Source organism: Phasianus colchicus, chromosome 2, assembly GCF_987193195.1.
Source record: "Phasianus colchicus chromosome 2, bPhaCol1.hap1.1, whole genome shotgun sequence".
NCBI classification, from domain to species: domain Eukaryota; kingdom Metazoa; phylum Chordata; class Aves; order Galliformes; family Phasianidae; genus Phasianus; species Phasianus colchicus.
The window spans coordinates 65434154-65451304 of NC_143437.1; the positions used below are offsets into that span (position 1 = coordinate 65434154).

At 37.2% G+C, this 17151-nt stretch overlaps 1 protein-coding gene across 2 annotated transcripts in view; it reads left to right on the forward strand.

The window, feature by feature from the left end:
* The window catches only part of LAMA4 (laminin subunit alpha 4), a 99640-nt gene that overhangs the window by 61165 nt on the left and 21324 nt on the right, over positions 1 to 17151 (forward strand). The window contains exons 15-25 of one of the 2 annotated variants that reach the window (XM_031611161.2): positions 16 to 112; positions 655 to 774; positions 1761 to 1946; positions 5062 to 5201; positions 6462 to 6635; positions 7778 to 7920; positions 8318 to 8480; positions 9906 to 10039; positions 11134 to 11305; positions 13324 to 13455; positions 14539 to 14681. In XM_031611161.2, the coding sequence (XP_031467021.2) occupies positions 16 to 112; positions 655 to 774; positions 1761 to 1946; positions 5062 to 5201; positions 6462 to 6635; positions 7778 to 7920; positions 8318 to 8480; positions 9906 to 10039; positions 11134 to 11305; positions 13324 to 13455; positions 14539 to 14681 (1604 nt within the window). The remainder of the gene's footprint in view (positions 1 to 15; positions 113 to 654; positions 775 to 1760; positions 1947 to 5061; positions 5202 to 6461; positions 6636 to 7777; positions 7921 to 8317; positions 8481 to 9905; positions 10040 to 11133; positions 11306 to 13323; positions 13456 to 14538; positions 14682 to 17151) is intronic. The other variant, XM_031611162.2, reaches the window with a different exon arrangement.

The following is a 17151-nucleotide window of genomic DNA, read 5'->3' on the forward strand; positions in this document are numbered from 1 at the left end:
GAAATATATTTGCAGGCTGCAGTTGGAATTGATACTCAGATCATTTACCATAGAGGTAAAAGTGAAGAACTTCTCAGCCGAGCCATGGAGCTACAACAGACAGCAGCTTACAGTAAATATACAGTTTATTTCATTTACAAAAGGACCATTTGAGAAATATCCACTGTTTAAATATCTGCACCCATAAACAATTTTTTCACGTGTAAATATACTCAGTTAAGTAGTTGACTGAAATCAATTCACAACAGTTTAAGCATTCAGGAATCTGGATTTCTTCAGCATTGGATAATAATAAATGTTAAAAGATTTTGACTTTTTTTTTTTTTCACTGAAAACGAATGATAATACTAAAATTACAGAAATGACCTCTTCAATTTTTCAGGATCTTTTGAGTTTCTTAGACTTTCTCCTGTGTAAGTTTGGAATTACTCTGCACAATGAGAGTTGGCACTGACTGAGTTAAGGCAAATAATGGCTTATGACTTTAAATTATATAAAGTCAAGAGTGCTACTGTAGCGTACACTAAAAAATGTCTTAGGATACTACCTATGGTATATTAAAAGCTTAGTAACATAGCTCAGTAGGAGAAAATTTATCTTTTTAAAATGCTACTTTGATATCATTCAATTATATCTCCTAATTTCTCCCCACAGGTAATGATTTAACCATTGCAGACACCAGCCGTCATGTCAATGGCACTGCAGCACGAATGCATGCTGTGCAAAGCAAACTGATGAGAGCCATCACAAAAATGCAATCAGCAGAACTAGGTTGTAAGAAATCTCATTTTATGATTCTTTGCCTTCAGATGCTTTACACCACATTTTATCTTTGCATATGGCCTATGAAGTTGATATTAAGATTTCAGTTCCAGGGAGACTCAAACAAATTTGATGGAAATGACAAGACATAATCAATACCAATACATCTTTAATGTATTCATGATAAAATTACACATTTTTTCCATCAGAAATTACTAACATTTGTTTTGATTCTCCTTCCTACAATTGTTCTCTCCCATTTAACTCAATTTTTGTGGGCTTGAAGAATTTACAAATCTGTGGATTTACACTATTGATTGTCAAAATCTAATTCTCATATAATCACATACAGAGTATTTGGGAGATTAATTACTGACAGTCTTGATTGACAAAATCTCACTTTAGTTTCTCAGAAAACAGACATTATAAAGCATCCAGCCCATACCCAAAGATGTTCAAAGTTGACATATTCAAGAATTCTCCATTAATTCCTTTTTTTGCTTTTTACTACTGAGATATCATATGCAAAATGCCATGATTTTGGAAATACAGTCCTTGGTAACTCAAAAAAAAAAAAAAATACTGGGTATAACGAAAGCATTTTAGTGCCTTGGATTTCTCTCCATGGAAAATAACTTTCATGAAAAAAGTTCAGTCTTTACATAAATTTTCTTTTAAAACACAAAGAAAATCAGAATATCCTTGGCTACGCAACAACCTTCAAAATCCAAGGATATTGAAAACCTTTATCAATCCAGAACTATGAGGAAATAATGATTTGTTACATTTAAAGAATTAATGTAATGGTAGACCACCCACTAGGACTTTTGAGTATTCCTTGTGGAAACAAAGAAAGGACCAAATAAGCAAGGTTGGATCTCCACTCTGCAGAAGATAAAATCCTCTTAATCTCATCACTTTTGAAGTGCAGGCAACAGCTCATTTGAAACTCTGTCAGTGTTCATTTCCTCTCATCCCCTGTTTATTTTATTATGTAGTGGAGGCCAGACAGCGCTTGGAGCAAGCTAAACAGAAGACTGCAGAGGCTGTTAGCACTACTGTGACAGTAACAGAGGCTACAACTCCCATGGACGAGAATGTGAGGTTGTGGTCTCAGAACCTGCAAGACTTCCAGCATGACTCAGCTGCCTATGACAGCGCCGTGCACTCAGCTGGGGATGCAGGTACAGCAGCCTGAATTTTGCTATTCTGTAGTATTAAAATGGAAGGGAATCATTGCGGCATCGTGCTGTGCAAATTGTTTACACTGCATTTTCATTGCTTATAATTTTACAGAATTTTATCTATAGGACATGAACATTCTAAAAATGACTTAAACACTTAAGGGCTGAAGTCATATTGGCTTCTAAGTCAGTTTTATTAGGGTAGCAAGGTCACACTGAAAAGTGGACAGATTATTTACATACTTCTTTTCATTATGATACATGGTTCAGCTATTGTTTCTGTAACATTGGGAGGCATTTAAAAACAGAGCTGTTCTATCCTCAGTGGTACAAACATAGAGTTGAAAAAGTCCCTGATTTGATAAGCTTGTAGTCTAAGCAAAGGAGTCAAAGAGGAATAAGGAGGAAATACAATATTTAAGGATGATGATTGCTAGAAAAGCTTGTAAACATTACATCAATCCTTTTATTAGGAAGGGCAAGGAGGAAGAATAGAGAACAAATGTGAGTGTTTTTTAGGAAGAATGTAGAGTACCAACAATAAAAGGAGACTGCACTGGAAGTGCTCCAGTTAGATGTGGCTGTGATTCACAGCCTGAGAAGACAGATGCTGACTCGTCTGGGGGCAGCAGAGTGCTTTCAGATCAGCTGTGTGCATTGCCAGGAGTGGGTGACCCGGAAACAGGAATATCCATCAAAGCCCAAGAAGAAGTATTGAAAGTTGTTCAGCCAGGTGCCTGCACCAGCATACCAATAACACTGCTACAGCAGAGAAAACCTCTAAGCTGATTTGCCCAAACTTCCCTTGACCGAAGCTTGCATGGCATTTTTGGAAGGGTAAGAACATGTCATGGCTGTGGTGTTTGAGAATACTTAACCTGTTGCCATTGTGCAGGGAATTGATGATTTTCAGCAAAGGATGAAGTGTAGTTTGGGAAAGAAAACACTAAAAGAGAAAGTATCTGGAAAGTTACAGTCAAGATGTTTCCTACGTCACAGTTTGCTTTCTGTTCTTTTTTTGTGTTGTGTGACTAGGAAGGACTCATTTTTACTTTTATTCCAAAGACTAAAAAATCATCATTCTTCTTTGTTAAAGAATGCTATATAAGAATAAAAAGAAGAGGTTTATGGCAAGATTTTACTAGAAGTAACAGATGACAGTTAGCAGCTTTCATATCACAGCTGTGTTTCCATCTTCGTATCTCAAATTTCAAACAGACAAAAAGCCAGTTTTTCAAGATATCTGATCAAATACAGTTACGATTCAGTTGGTGGTTTAAAACAAAACAAGCAACAACAAAAAAGGGATGCTTGAAATTTGCTGTATCACTTTCTGAGCTTGGAATTTTTTTATTTTAACTTTAATGAGACTTTTTTTTCTAAGTGATTATTGTGATACGCTTCATTTCAAAAGGCGGAGCAAACTTTCTGCAAGAGAATTAATATACGGTTGAGTTGTTTTGTTGTTTTTTTAACTAGAATGCTTAACGCAGTCTGGAAATAATGTGTTACTTCAATTCAGTGTGCTTCATTGAGGACTTGTTGAAAAAATGTCACTTTTTATATACAGAAAGGCTTACATGCAATATATGATTCTATATCAGGTCTTTCAGGACTTAAGGAAAATAACTGGAGAACCTAAAGTTCTTCACAGCTCACTCCTCCACTGAACTTGGAGAGAAAAACCACACGTGAAAAGAAGCAGAGGGAGAGCAAGGTTGTGGCAAATACAGCTTTCTACTCTGCCCAAAGGGAAGCAGGCTGTATAGGACTCCATGGGATCTTCTAATACTCTGCGCTACTCTGAGTGAAGCTGAGAGCTGTTTCAGTCTGTAGTCAGCATGGAACAGAGAGCATAGAATAGAATTTTTTTTCCTTTTTTTATAATGACATTACAGCTGATTTAGGTTCTCTCCCTATCTTTTCAGACAAGAGTAAAAATACGAGAGGAACACAAGAACAAGTGGATGCAAGTTGATAACCCTTAAAACATAACTAAGAACCTGACAAATCAGATCTTAACCTTAGCAGTGAATCCATGTCATTAAAAATTAACTATGAATACTGGATCTTTCTTGTATGCATGAAGCTTGTGGCTAAAATCACATTTAATTATACTCAGCTACTTATACCTATACTTAATTAGAGATGAACAATGATGTGATGTGTAAATATCTTTCAAAGGGCAGCATGTCAGTGGAATCCGATGTGACAAAATTGGATTATCATTAGGAGTAGTTCTTTTCCTTTCTCTGTAATTTCTCTGCTTATCTTTCTGCCTTTGAACACATTAAGGCAGACACATTTCCCTTTGACCACCATCCTTCTCCCACACATACCAAGAGACATTGCAGCAAAAGACTGGAAGCACAGGACTGTGATTCATGACCTTGTCATACGTAGACAGGAAAGCTGAGGAGTCTGGGACATATAGTAAGTACAGTTTAGGTGCACATTCATCATCTTCTGAGCTTCTCTGCCATTGTACAGCACAAAGCTTTTACAACAGGCTGAAAGCAGCAATGTTTCTGTTAGCACAGTGGGCTACTACATCACTCCACAGCTGTTGCTTCTATGTGGGTGGAGAAATGCACAGCTGAGAGCAGAAGGAAGCAACCTGTTCGGGTCCTCTAAACTGAATCTGAAAAGCTCATGAGCCTCTCTGAAATTCCCAGGTCAGCCACAGATCTCGAGTGAGATGCCAAACAACTAATCCTTCTGCTCCAGTTGCCATATCTGTAAGATTGGGTTTAACATTTATCTGCCTTGAAGGAAGATGAAAAGGTTAAAATGATTAACATTTACAAAGCTCCTTTAGAAAAATGGTACACAGGTACAACACCATAGTAGTTACTAGAAGTCCCATGAAAAAAAAATAGCTGTATTTGTGCAAAGCAAAAAATAAAATTTTTCTTCCAAACACTTTTGCACATCCTAAATCCTGGTAAGACACTAACCTTTCTGAAATCAATGATTCTCACACACCACACCTAGGACTTGTTCTGAAAGTACAAGGAGATAGGCGGGTTGATGAGTGCAAGGAGCAATTTTCCTAGTGCAAAACTGGTGTTGCAAAGAGGAAGAAAACAAGCTGTCACTTCTTTTCTAACTGCAGTGAAGAAACTTACGGAAGTCTTCCCTCAACTCCTGGATAAACTGCGCAAAGTAGAACAGAAGGCACCAGCAAACAATATTTCTTCCAGCATTCAGCGGATCAGAGACTTGATTGCCCAAACCAGGAGCGTGGCAAGCAAGGTAAAACTTTGAGATGGGGTATTTGGTTACTAGTGCTAATTATATAAAATATACATCTTCCCAGGAGCTTTATTTTCTTGGGCTATGTCTGAAGACTGAACCTTGAAATCTCCTCCAACTACATAAACAAAATATGTGAAAGTCAATAAAATATTTGCAATTCATATTTACAAGCAATTAACATTACCATAGTGTTCACTGTAGGCTGGTTCTACTGGGATAGCAACTTTAGTTAAGTGATAGGCACAGTGTTAATGATGGCCACTGTAAAAGAACCATTTACAGGTAAAACTAATAGTTCATCACTCACCTGGCAGTATTTGTTAGATGCAGAAGTAATTATGGCAACATAACACAAACTCTCTTCAGTTGAGAGTATTCCTTTTTTTTCTTGTGAATTAATTTTCTGCAGAGTAGGAGAATCTTTAACTCATGCATATTTAATAGAGAAAAATGCTTTCGTTTTCATACATTAATTATGAAGGATTTTTCTGTAACAAGAACACTGAGGTCAAAAATTAAAATAATATATTTGAGTTAATTCACAAAAATCAAAAATTCAGTTCATTATTATGTGCTCACAATGCTGTCCAGGTACTTGCTTTAAAAAAAAAAAAAAAAAGGCAACATTCATCTGGTATGTGAGTACATGGGAACTGTTTGACTTTCTTTAAAGGTCTTTCATCATTCAGGAATATATTGCTTAAACTTGGAAACATTACTGCATTTATGTTGAAGTTCATATTTCATTTTGAACTCAAATGTTTTAAAATTTGATTAGCATCTTCTATATGTCACTGTAACTTCAATAATAAAACAGGATTACTCATTAACATATAACAATAAGAAAATTGGCCATAGTACTCCCAGAGCAAAGAAAAATTACAGGTAGAAGTTTTATAGCCCTGTAGGAACTTCATTATGGTCTGTACCTTGCAATGTAGCCCTAATTCAACTAAGCACACAACAATGTCCCACTGAAATTTAAATTAAATTAAGAATATTATTAAACATATTCCAACTTAATATTAATATTCTTAAGCATAGTTAATGAGGAGTTTCAATTAGTTTAATTTATTATCTTCTTTTTACAGCATCTTCCATAAGTGATTGTTATAAAATCCTGAATAGCACCTACATATGTGCTGATTTTATTCTAGTAGTAAGAGAGGCTACTGACCAAGATTTCTCGCACATTTACCTCAAGTAATTTCTACAGGCAGCAATAATGTGTCTCACTTAGCACACTTGCAACTGCAGGTCCAGGTTTCTATGATGTTTGGAGGTGAATCAGCTGTTGAAGTCAATCCAAAGATCAACGTGGAGGAACTGAAGTCTTTCACTTCCATGAGCTTGTATATAAAGCTTCAGAAAGACAACCCACAACTGACAGCGTCTCCAGACAGATTCATTTTGTACCTTGGAAACAAAAATGTAAGAGAATAGCCCAGTTAATTTATATATATGTATATAAATGTTGCAATAGATTTGAAGTTTATTTGCCCTTGTTTATTCCTCTCACTTTCTCAAAATACGAGGTGTCTACTATCAGCTGATTTTAAAACTGCCACTGACTTAGAGCAAAGCAAAGTGCAAGGGCTTCCAATACCCCAGCACTCCTGTCCCTGAAACTTGTCACTGCAAGCAATGAAGGGTTCTCTCCAACAGGCAAATTGGGCTGCCTATGCAGCATGCCACTGCTGGGAGCTTCACTTGCCCATTTGAACTGCCAGTACTGAGCAGCTACCATTACTCGTCATGCTTTTTTTGTGGGCCACAATTTAACCAGGTTTATGTTGCTGACAGTGACAATTCCAAACTTTCAAGTTCAGAAGTCCATAAGCTAAGAAGGCTCTTTGCCTGAGGCTTGTGCTGCTGCTGTACACCTGTACTTCACTGCTTTGAAACGCTTAGAAATGGCATATGCTCTCACTACCTGCAAGTGTTGTGAAAGAGTTGCTCATTAAATTGTGATTCCTGAAAGAAGAAAAATCGCATCTCACAAGCCAAGTAGAATCCTGACAAGGTCTTAGCTGAGAAGGGTAAAACAGCATGCTTTTCTTTTTTAAACTTTTCTAAAAAGAATATCTACTGAATATAAATTAAGAGAAACCCCTCCTGGTAGGAGAATTATTTGCATCATAGTACCTAGGCTTCAGACAAATTTTTCTTCTTCAAATATTTAACACCTATGCACAGTAAATACTGATAAGTAACTTCTCATTAAACATGACCAATTTGCAGTCAGTAAAAATCTTATGACCTTGTATTTTCCTGATTCAAAATGGATAAAACATCAGAGGTTTTTTTCTGTGCAGTGAAGGAAACTAATTAGAGAATTAAGATTTTTAATTATATTTGTATATATTTATATAATATACAAAATATAAATATAATATGTAAGATTACAAATATAAATACATTATATAAGGTATATATTATTTTAATAGAATATGTATGAAACCTTATTTTTAAAGCCTTCATTTTGTCTTATATAGCCCAATACTTTACCAGTGCTCTGCAATAAATCTGTTTTGATGTTGTAGCTCTGACATCCTTCTCCACTGATGTTTTAGGCTAAAAATTACGTGGGACTGGCAATTAAAAATGACAACCTTGTCTACATTTATAATCTGGGAAACCAAGATGTGGAAATACCTCTGGACTCCAAGCCAGTCAGCACCTGGCCTTCTTACTTCAGCATCATCAAAATTGAGAGGTATACGGACAATGTACATTTCACCAAATTCAAACAGCTTCAAAGAAAGGAAACAATCAAATAAATAAACAAATAACCAGAAAAGTCCCAGAATTGCCCATTAGTAATCTTAAGTGTCTGGTTCTATCCCTGCTGAAATAAATGGAAATTTGCTTTGCTTTTAGAGAGCCAGGACCTATGGGGACATGAAAGGGAAGGGAAAGCGTCTGTAATTTTTCTGTTTCTTTCCCTGTAGAATACCAGTCTTCTAACAAGGGGAAGAAGAAAAAAAAAAAAAAACTTTCCTGGAGCTGGAGGCTTGCTGCTGTTGTTTGTGGGTTTCTGTGTTGTTTTTTTGGTTTTTTTTTTAAAGTCTAGCAAACACAGAACTCTCTTCTCTTACAATTTCCTTCTGCAGGATTGGAAGACATGGCAAAATGTTTTTAACTATACCAAGTCTTAGCAGCACATCAGAAGAAAAATTTATCAAAACAGGAGAGTCTCTTGGTCCTAGCTCTCTCCTAAATTTGGAACCTGAAAATACTGTTTTCTACGTTGGTGGAGCACCTCCAGACTTCAAGGTTGGTCAGATAAATACTTTATATTCAGAGCTTAAATAATACAAACCTATCTTGCTGAGCTTCCCTTTTAACACAGAAATGGCTAGAAAATGAAATGTCCTTATTTAGTCATTTATTATCCTAGGACTATCTCTTCTCTCTACTGCAAAAATTACTACCTTCTCCAGCATATCATGTCATAAAGGGATGATCACATTCCTAGTAGCTATCAGTAAAGTTTTTTGAAAAGTAATAATAAAAGTGATTTTTTTAAAAAATTAAATTGCATAAATCAAGGCCTGGTATCCCAGCTCAAAAGGGCTACTTGGTTTGCAGGCTACTCATTTTTTTTTAAATGCTGATAAAGCTTTGGTACTTAACAATTTTTCTTTCAGAAAAAATGAAAGGTAACATACCATTAATACTAGCATGGTGTAGCAAACTTCTGATGCATTGATTTGTTCGAATTTACATTATCAGTGGTTTAAATCTAGCCTTGCAGTGACGTGAAGACTTGTCTGTGCAATACATATCTGAGGACTTGCAGGAGGTAGATGCCTCTGCCTGGGTTTTAAAGGATTGCACCCACCTGATCACAGTCAGGATGAGCTAGCACCTCATTTACCTGTCTCTGTGAGGCAACTTTTTGGATTTAGAAAATGTTATGAATGATCTTATTCTTAATAGAAAATGTATCACATAACCACTGGATACCTCAAACTTAAAATAATTTAATAGAATAGTAGAAGAAAAAAAAAAAAAAAAAAAAACAAAACAAAAAAAAAGAAACAAGATACTTTGCAAAAGCACAGGTTCTGTGCTGCAGATGAGGATCTCACTTTCTCTTACAGCTACGTATGTTCTGTATACTGTGGCTATTTAAATTCCATTTGCAGTGACCTTTGTTAAAAGAAGGAGTTTCTATATCCTGATAACTGTTTAAAATAATACCTGCTGAGGCTTAGACACTGGTACAGTCTTTGAATCCAAGTATCCTGAGTTTAAAGTGCTCTTTCATTCTTTCTCTTTTGTCATGGTAGGAAATTATTTTTCAAGGAATAAAGAATGTCTATACATTAGACATGAAATATCTTTTGACAGATTCAAGTACTTCAAGCAAGATTTGGGATTAGTCAAATCCTAACTCTTCTTTTTTCCAAGTGCACTCCCTTCAAAACTACCAAACTACAGAAAAAGTCCTTGCCTCACCTGCCCCAATCTACTCTCTGTAAGGACATCTTTATGCTCCATTTCCTCTTTTTTCATGTATGGAATATTATGGCTAGTGCTGTATCATGATAAGGACTGCAATGACTATTCAAAGGCAGCAATATCGCATTTTTTCACAATATGAGGAGTACAGAGAAAAAGCTGATCCCAGACACAAATGTTTTCATGATAACCCAAATAAGGCATATGTCCCTTTACTTCTCTCTTTCTGCACAGCTCCCTCCCAGCTTAGACTTGCCTGGCTTCATCGGCTGCCTGGAGCTGGCTACCCTGAACGACGATGTGATCAGCCTGTACAACTTCAAGCACGCCTACAACATCGACACCACCACATCGCCACCTTGTGCCAGGTAGGTGACAGTCCCGCCATCAATCCTCGTTTGTAGGAAGTGCCACTCCTGATAGTTCCAATCTGTTTCAGAAGACAGATGGGAAGGTGATGCCGAGTTGTCCAGAAGGAAGTTTGCCATTGTTAATTCCTAGTTGTGTCAAGAAGCTGAACTTAGATATTTTCTCTCCATTAATTGTCTCAGAACCTTGTTTCTGCTTTAGAAATGGAAGTGTGGAGAGAGTGTTTCAGCTATTCCATGAGGCAGAGGCTAGATTCCCACTTTCCATGGACTGCTTGTCAAGATCAGGGTTTCTCCTGCCTTAAATCCCTTCCCTGTAAGTGATACGGCCACAACCAGTTAGCTCCAGCAGGCCTGGTAAATTTGAGTGCACTCCCACACCCAGCTAACAAAGTCAATATAGAAGTTACCTTTCAGCCATACACTCTGAAACAGTACAAATCCCCCAGATAAGCCACACACACACTGGGAAATGTGGTCCCCAAAGTAGAAGGGAACATTTACCACAGCATTTGTTTGGCACAGGCATGAGTGGGCATCTTGTTCATACAACACAAGGGTCTCTCTATATATAAAACTAGAGAGAAACTTTTAGCTTTCACTGCAAGGGAACTGCAGAGGCACCAGGAGCTGAGAGCTGCTGCCCTTCACATCAGTGCATGTGGCCCATTCCTTGTCTCTCCAGAGGGGCCCATTCTCAGTTAAAGGCCATGGAGAATTCAAATGGATTTCTGCACAAACCAAGCCACCTCTTAATAAAAATATGTATATCCTTATAATAAGGAAGTGTAATTACCCTTATGAGGATCAGCAAAAAATTTTCCTGTCCTTTACATACAACATAGAATAAAAGCACAATCTGATGACAAAGGAGTTAGATGCACCTTCAAATCTATACATTTCAGAAAAAAATTCCCAGAAAGAATTTGAAAGAAAAAGTCACCAGTCTCATCACTTCCAGGAGAAAGCATTGGTTCAGAATAATAATTTCAAGAGAGTACTTTAATTATAAAGGCCCTTAATTTCTCCGAATGCAAATGGTGACCATAGTGCTGATGCCGTCAATTTTTGCTTCCCTGATTGTTTTTTCATAGAAATAAGTTGGCTTTCACTCAGAGTCGAGCTGTGAGTTATTTCTTTGATGGTTCTGGCTATGCCGTGGCAAGAAATATTGAGAGGAGGGGAAGATTCAGCCAGGTGACACGGTTTGACATTGAAGTTCGAACACCTACAGACAATGGATTGATCCTGCTGATGGTTAATGGAGTGAGTATCAGATTCTTCTGGTACCCTTTAGCAATAAGTAACACCAGTTCTCTAGTACTTGCAATATCATGGGAAATACAAAATATTTTAATTATGGAAAGAGGTAATACCTTTGTGTTTCTCTGGTACATATATACATTGGGAGAGAACTGGCATATGCTTTGCAGTAAGTAGAGCTGGAGTCTGCTCTCATCCACAGACATTAATGACTTTCAAGTGGTAATGCCACTGTGATGACCCTGTGATGATACACTACTTAAGATCAGGAGTTGTATCTTTGTTCAAATGCGAATGTACATTCAAATCTATAGAAAATTTCTGTGAAGTAGCTCCTATAAAACAGTCATTTTGTGGTAGCTGTCGCTTTATAGCTGTGTCTCTGGGAGTGCTAGTGCTAAATAGTTATTTAAGTTACTGAATATAGAAAGTAACACAAAAAAAAAATAGCTAGATCCAGATATTTTCAGATGTTTGATGGTGATGCAAACTCTGAAATGGTTTAAAGAAAGAAGACTATATGCAAATGTCCTCTGAAGACAAACTCAGATTTTTTATTTGTCTTTTGGCATCTCCACATCAGGCTCCCAAGTTCTTTGTGGATTACAGCTTGATAAAGCCACAGAAAACAATGTACTATGTTAATGCATACCACAGACATACACTGGTCTGCACACCAGCATGAGTATTCAGAAGGCAACAAATCCATCCTCAGAACAGAGTTACTTTCTATTTTTCCTTAACTTGCACAAGAGAGCTGTGGAGAGAGATTTGCTCTGCAGCATAGCGTGCCACTACTAACCTTTGCCCTTAGGAGAATCTAGACTAAGCAACTGCTGGTCAAAGCTTTACTGCCTCAATTGCAGATCTTCTAAGCAAAAATGCATGGAGATTTGTTGGACAAGTGCACTTTGTATGTTACAGTGATCTATGTGATTTATGGAAGACCGTGCTTACTCACAGACACTTATAGAAAGATTTTGTAAACTGCCCCATTATTCCATTCTGCAAGGACAGCTCATAATTACTGAAAATGTAATCCCTGCTTAATTTTCAAGTTTAAAGTTTTCAAAATAAACCCAAGCTGCATTTTCATTTAAAAGCACTAGATTAAGACCTACTTTTATTACTTCAAGTAATGACTTCTGAATGTGGAATAATTCAGAATAATTCAGAGACATTAGTCCATGGCCTGTAGTTGTTTTTAGAGTGTTATTGTTCCCATATCTCCTTTAAGTATGGGAACAGCATGCACACTAGAAGAGAACACAAACAGTAGCATTAAAAGCATTAGCCCAGATCCACAGTTGCTGTAAACTGTCATTTCTGCTTTTTTATGTTCAGATTCAGAAGGAGACAAAGTCTGTACCATAGATCTTCATTTCAAGCCCTCCCTAGAGGTTTCCTGGAGTAGAGCTTCTTTTTATAAAATGTAGGACACTCAACCACTGAAGAGAATCCAAACCAAGAAGTAGGAACAGTCAGGAGATCTAGAAACCAAATATACAGTAAATACACTCTACCTATTGCTCAGCCTTCAGCAAATATAATGATCAGGGCTGTGAAAAGATATGATGCTGTGCTATTTTAGGTATCTTGACAGAAGCTGCTGATGCAGCCCCAACTATTCTAGCACATCATTGTTTTTAACAAGATAGTATCTTTCCTTGGGGCATGTGCTATTACTGTGACAGAAAATAGATGTGTTCACATTACAAATACTTTGCTGGTGAAGAATATTGACACACCTATTCGACTAAATTCAGTTTCTCCAGAAAATCATTTCACTAAGCCTTCAAAAACGTGGTGTTTATCAAGCAATTATGTATCTACATACACATATACTATGAATTAATCCAGAAGCTCTGCTCTAGTTTTGGAAAAATATGACCTTTTCTGAGTAGCCTGATGTTCACAATGTCAGATAGTCTCATTACACTGTTCATTTTTTTTTAATTCCTGACACAATCATAGTGTTTTCCTGACTGTTTTCTTTTTGCTTGTTTGTTTGTTTTATGTAGAGTATGTTCTTCAGTCTAGAGATGCACAATGGATTTCTGTACCTCCGCTATGACTTTGGCTTCAGCACCGGCCCGGTGCTGCTAGAGGACTCCATGAAGAAGGCTCAGATTAATGATGCTAAATTTCATGAGGTAGAGATATGGGGTTACAGTCACAGCCATGTGATTAACTATATTGGCAGCTCCAAAGCAGCCATGATTTGCTCCAATTAGAAGAGGAAAAGGATGAGAAGCCAGGTAGTGATGCACAAGCAGGCAGAAGAGAAGAGTAGACACATACCTCACATGTGAAAGAGCACATAATTCCTGCCAGCACTGAGCCAGTTGTTGGGGTCTCTCCAAGAGTCCTGATAAATCAGTGCTTGTGGACAGATTCTGCATACTGATAGACAAGAACAGGACTTATCATGTGAAAAAAAAAAGAAGCAGCAGCAGAGGAAAGTATTAGAATTCAGATTGAAATTATTGCAGTGAAGAATTGCATGCTTCAAATATACAATGCTCCTGAACTAAAAGCATGGCATGCTGTTAACTTGACTGCCTTAGTTATTATGCATTGTGTTACAAGAGGTATTGTATTTCCCATTTCATTCAAAGTAAGAGTTATTCAGGTAACAATCTTTTATATACAGACAGTATTTTAGGGATTTAGGCAGGTCATAAACACCAAGGTGTACTAGTTTTAAGAGATTTTACTTTAAGCCAATGTAACTGTGACAGTGGCAGTAGTAATAGCAAATTCCCCCTAGTGGCTTGTTGTAAATGTGATTCAATGTAAATTCAAACTATAGCAACAGCTACTGTTCTGCTTGAACTTTTTAAGCAGGGAAAAAATATGCTTTTATACTTGGACAATGCAATGAGGTTTTTTTAGAAGTCTGCCCTAACTTCTTGTAGAAATCAAGAAAGCACTGCAAAGTTGATGGAGTTTATCTGCTTGGTGCAGAGTAGAATTTGGTATGGGGGTAGTTTTGTATGAATTTAATCATAAGTGAAGTATCCTGTTTCTTCAAGAATTAGAGAAATGGTGACATCAAAATAAGTTCCTTATTAGAATTGACAGCCTATCCTATTTTACAAACAACGTTTTTGATAAATGAAAATAACTGTTAAAACAAAAAGACATAAAGATATTATTGATCTTGCAAAATCACCATGACAACTTACCAAAGATGACATTTTAGAAACTTTTAAGAACATGTTTTTTCTTTTCAGATTTCTATTATATATCATAATTCTAAGAAGATGATCTTGGTAGTAGACAGACGACATATAAAAAGTGTTGACAATGAAAGAACAGCAATGCCATTCACAGACATCTACATTGGAGGAGCACCTGCTGAGATCTTACAGTCCAGGTTGGTTTACAGCTGGGATTTAGTCATTATCTTCATGTAATTTAAGTGACATGTGCTGAAAGGCTTACAGTGTATCACTGTTGTTTCTCAGGAAGCACTTCTTTAATGTGCAGGTGACTGCCCAGGACGGTTACAGAGTCTCTCTCCTTGAAAAGACTTGAAAGCCTCCTAGACATGGTCCTAGGGAAGCATCTCTAGGTGTCTATGCTTGAGCAGGGGTTGGACCAGAGATCTCTTCTAACTTTATTCCCTCTGTGATTCTGTGTTTTTCCTAGCTTCAGCACCTTATGTGAAACAACCCTTAGGACAAACTTCAAAGGTTTTTTTCAGAGTTTTACAACACCAAAGATTAGAATGGATCCTGCACAGCTACATTCTGCTGAAACTGGTCCTGTTTCAGTTAGGTTACAGAAACCACTATCTTCTTAAGATAAAAAGGCAATTCCAAACACATAGAATCACAGAATCACAGAATGGCTCAGGTTGGAAGGGACCTCAAGGATCATGAATCTCCAACCCCCCTGCCACATGCAGGGCCACCAACCTCCCCATTTAATACTAGACCAGGCAGCCCAAGGCCCCATCCAGTCTGGCCTTGAACACCTCCAGGGACGGGGCATCCACAACCTCTCTGGGCAGCCTATTCCAGCACCTCACCACTCTCTCTGCAAAGAACTTCCTCCTGACATCCAACTTAAATCTTCCCTTCCTCATCTTAAAACCATTTCCCCTTGTCCTGCTGTTATCTACCCTTTCAAAGAGTTGATTCCCCTCCTGTTTATAGGCTTCCTTTAGGTACTGAAAGGCTGCAATGAGGTCACCCCACAGCCTTCTTTTCTCCAGGCTGAACAAGCCCAGTTCCCTCAGCCTGTCTTTGTAGGGGACATGCATGAATATGTAGAATCATTATTTCTTCTCACTGTGCAAAAGTATCTTTGAAATAAAAATGCATTAGCTGAAGGATCAAAACCCTTCACCAACTGCATTTTCAAATCTAAAGATGGTATCTTTCCTACTATGCACATTAGTTCTGTTGAATCTTATTTTCTCTTTAGACTCAAGTCAGCTGGCTCTGAGTGGGTGTGGGAAGAAAATAAAAGTCTCATTTTCCTATCATTCCATTCGATAGAAGCCAAGCTTGATCCCAGTGAACCATAATACTCCAATTTACTGTAATGGTAATCCACCAAGACAGTGTCACATTCTGGGAGATCAGGGCAGATGCTTGAAGAAGGATGTGGAAATACACGTTCCCTACAGCTCAGAGATTCAAAAGGGTTCTAGCTGCTAACTAAAGAGTCACGACTGCTAACAGAAATACAGGTTCTCTTTAAAATAACCTTGATGTTTTTAAAAAAGAGAGGATAATAAATATTGCAGAATAATTACTAGGAATTACTGGTAAGTCTCCTGAAACCTTATTTTGTTTCCAGGAGACCCTTTTGTTGGAATTAATAAATAATGAGATGTAATGATTACACTTAAAGATAGGGACCCTGTAAAAGAAAATGATGCCTTTTGATCCCATGTAATTAATTGAACATGAAAATAAAATGGGGGATAAGGGAGAAGTAGCCTGTGCAATATTCATCGCTCTTCATAAAGGTTTATCAAAAGGGCTACTGAAAAAACTGGTGGGTTGGAGGAAGGAAAGGCTGCATTGGATTATAAAATGCCTGGAAAAGGAAAACAGGACATAGTAGTAACTCCTCCATTTCTACACAATAGAAGTTCTACAGCACATGCCCAAAGGATCTCTCTTTGGGTCAATATTGAATACATGAATGATTTAGGGGAAAAAAAAGGTAAAAGGTTGGTGAAAAATACTTTCATTAATCAAGGCCAAGAGAACACTGAAAACATCAGAAGGATGCAGAAATCCATGCAGTTGAGTAGCTCCATAGCAAGTTAAACTTGTTGACAAATGTAGGATACAAGATGAATCACATGAGTTACGTCCATAGTTTTCCCAATGTATTGTGGTCATTCTATAAAACACCTGGAAGATAACGTAAAGGAAGAAAAAGAACAAATGGTATCAGAGAAAAATAACAATAGGCATTATGAAAATATGGTAAAATATTATAAAAATTGGAAATGTATAATGAAATGATTTACACAGAGCTACAGCTCTGCTTTGTATGTCATACCCACCTTTGTTCTCAAGAGAAGGCTAAACAGCAAAAAGTATGAATCAAATGTGGTGACAACTTTCCATTTCCAGTGGGTGCATAGTTCGCTTCTAGAGTTATGACACTGAAGAAATGTAATATCTAGCTAGCTACTATTGAAATCTATGTTTCCTTTTTTTAGGCAGATTGACATTTGACTGACACTGGGGTACAGCAGCAGGGCAAAAGTAGCTGTAAAGTTAAAGGAGAAGTTTAATTTTTCTTCAAAACAGTATATTTTCCTTCATTTCAACAACACTATTTTTCTCTCACTTCACAAAGCAAACGCTTAAGTGGAG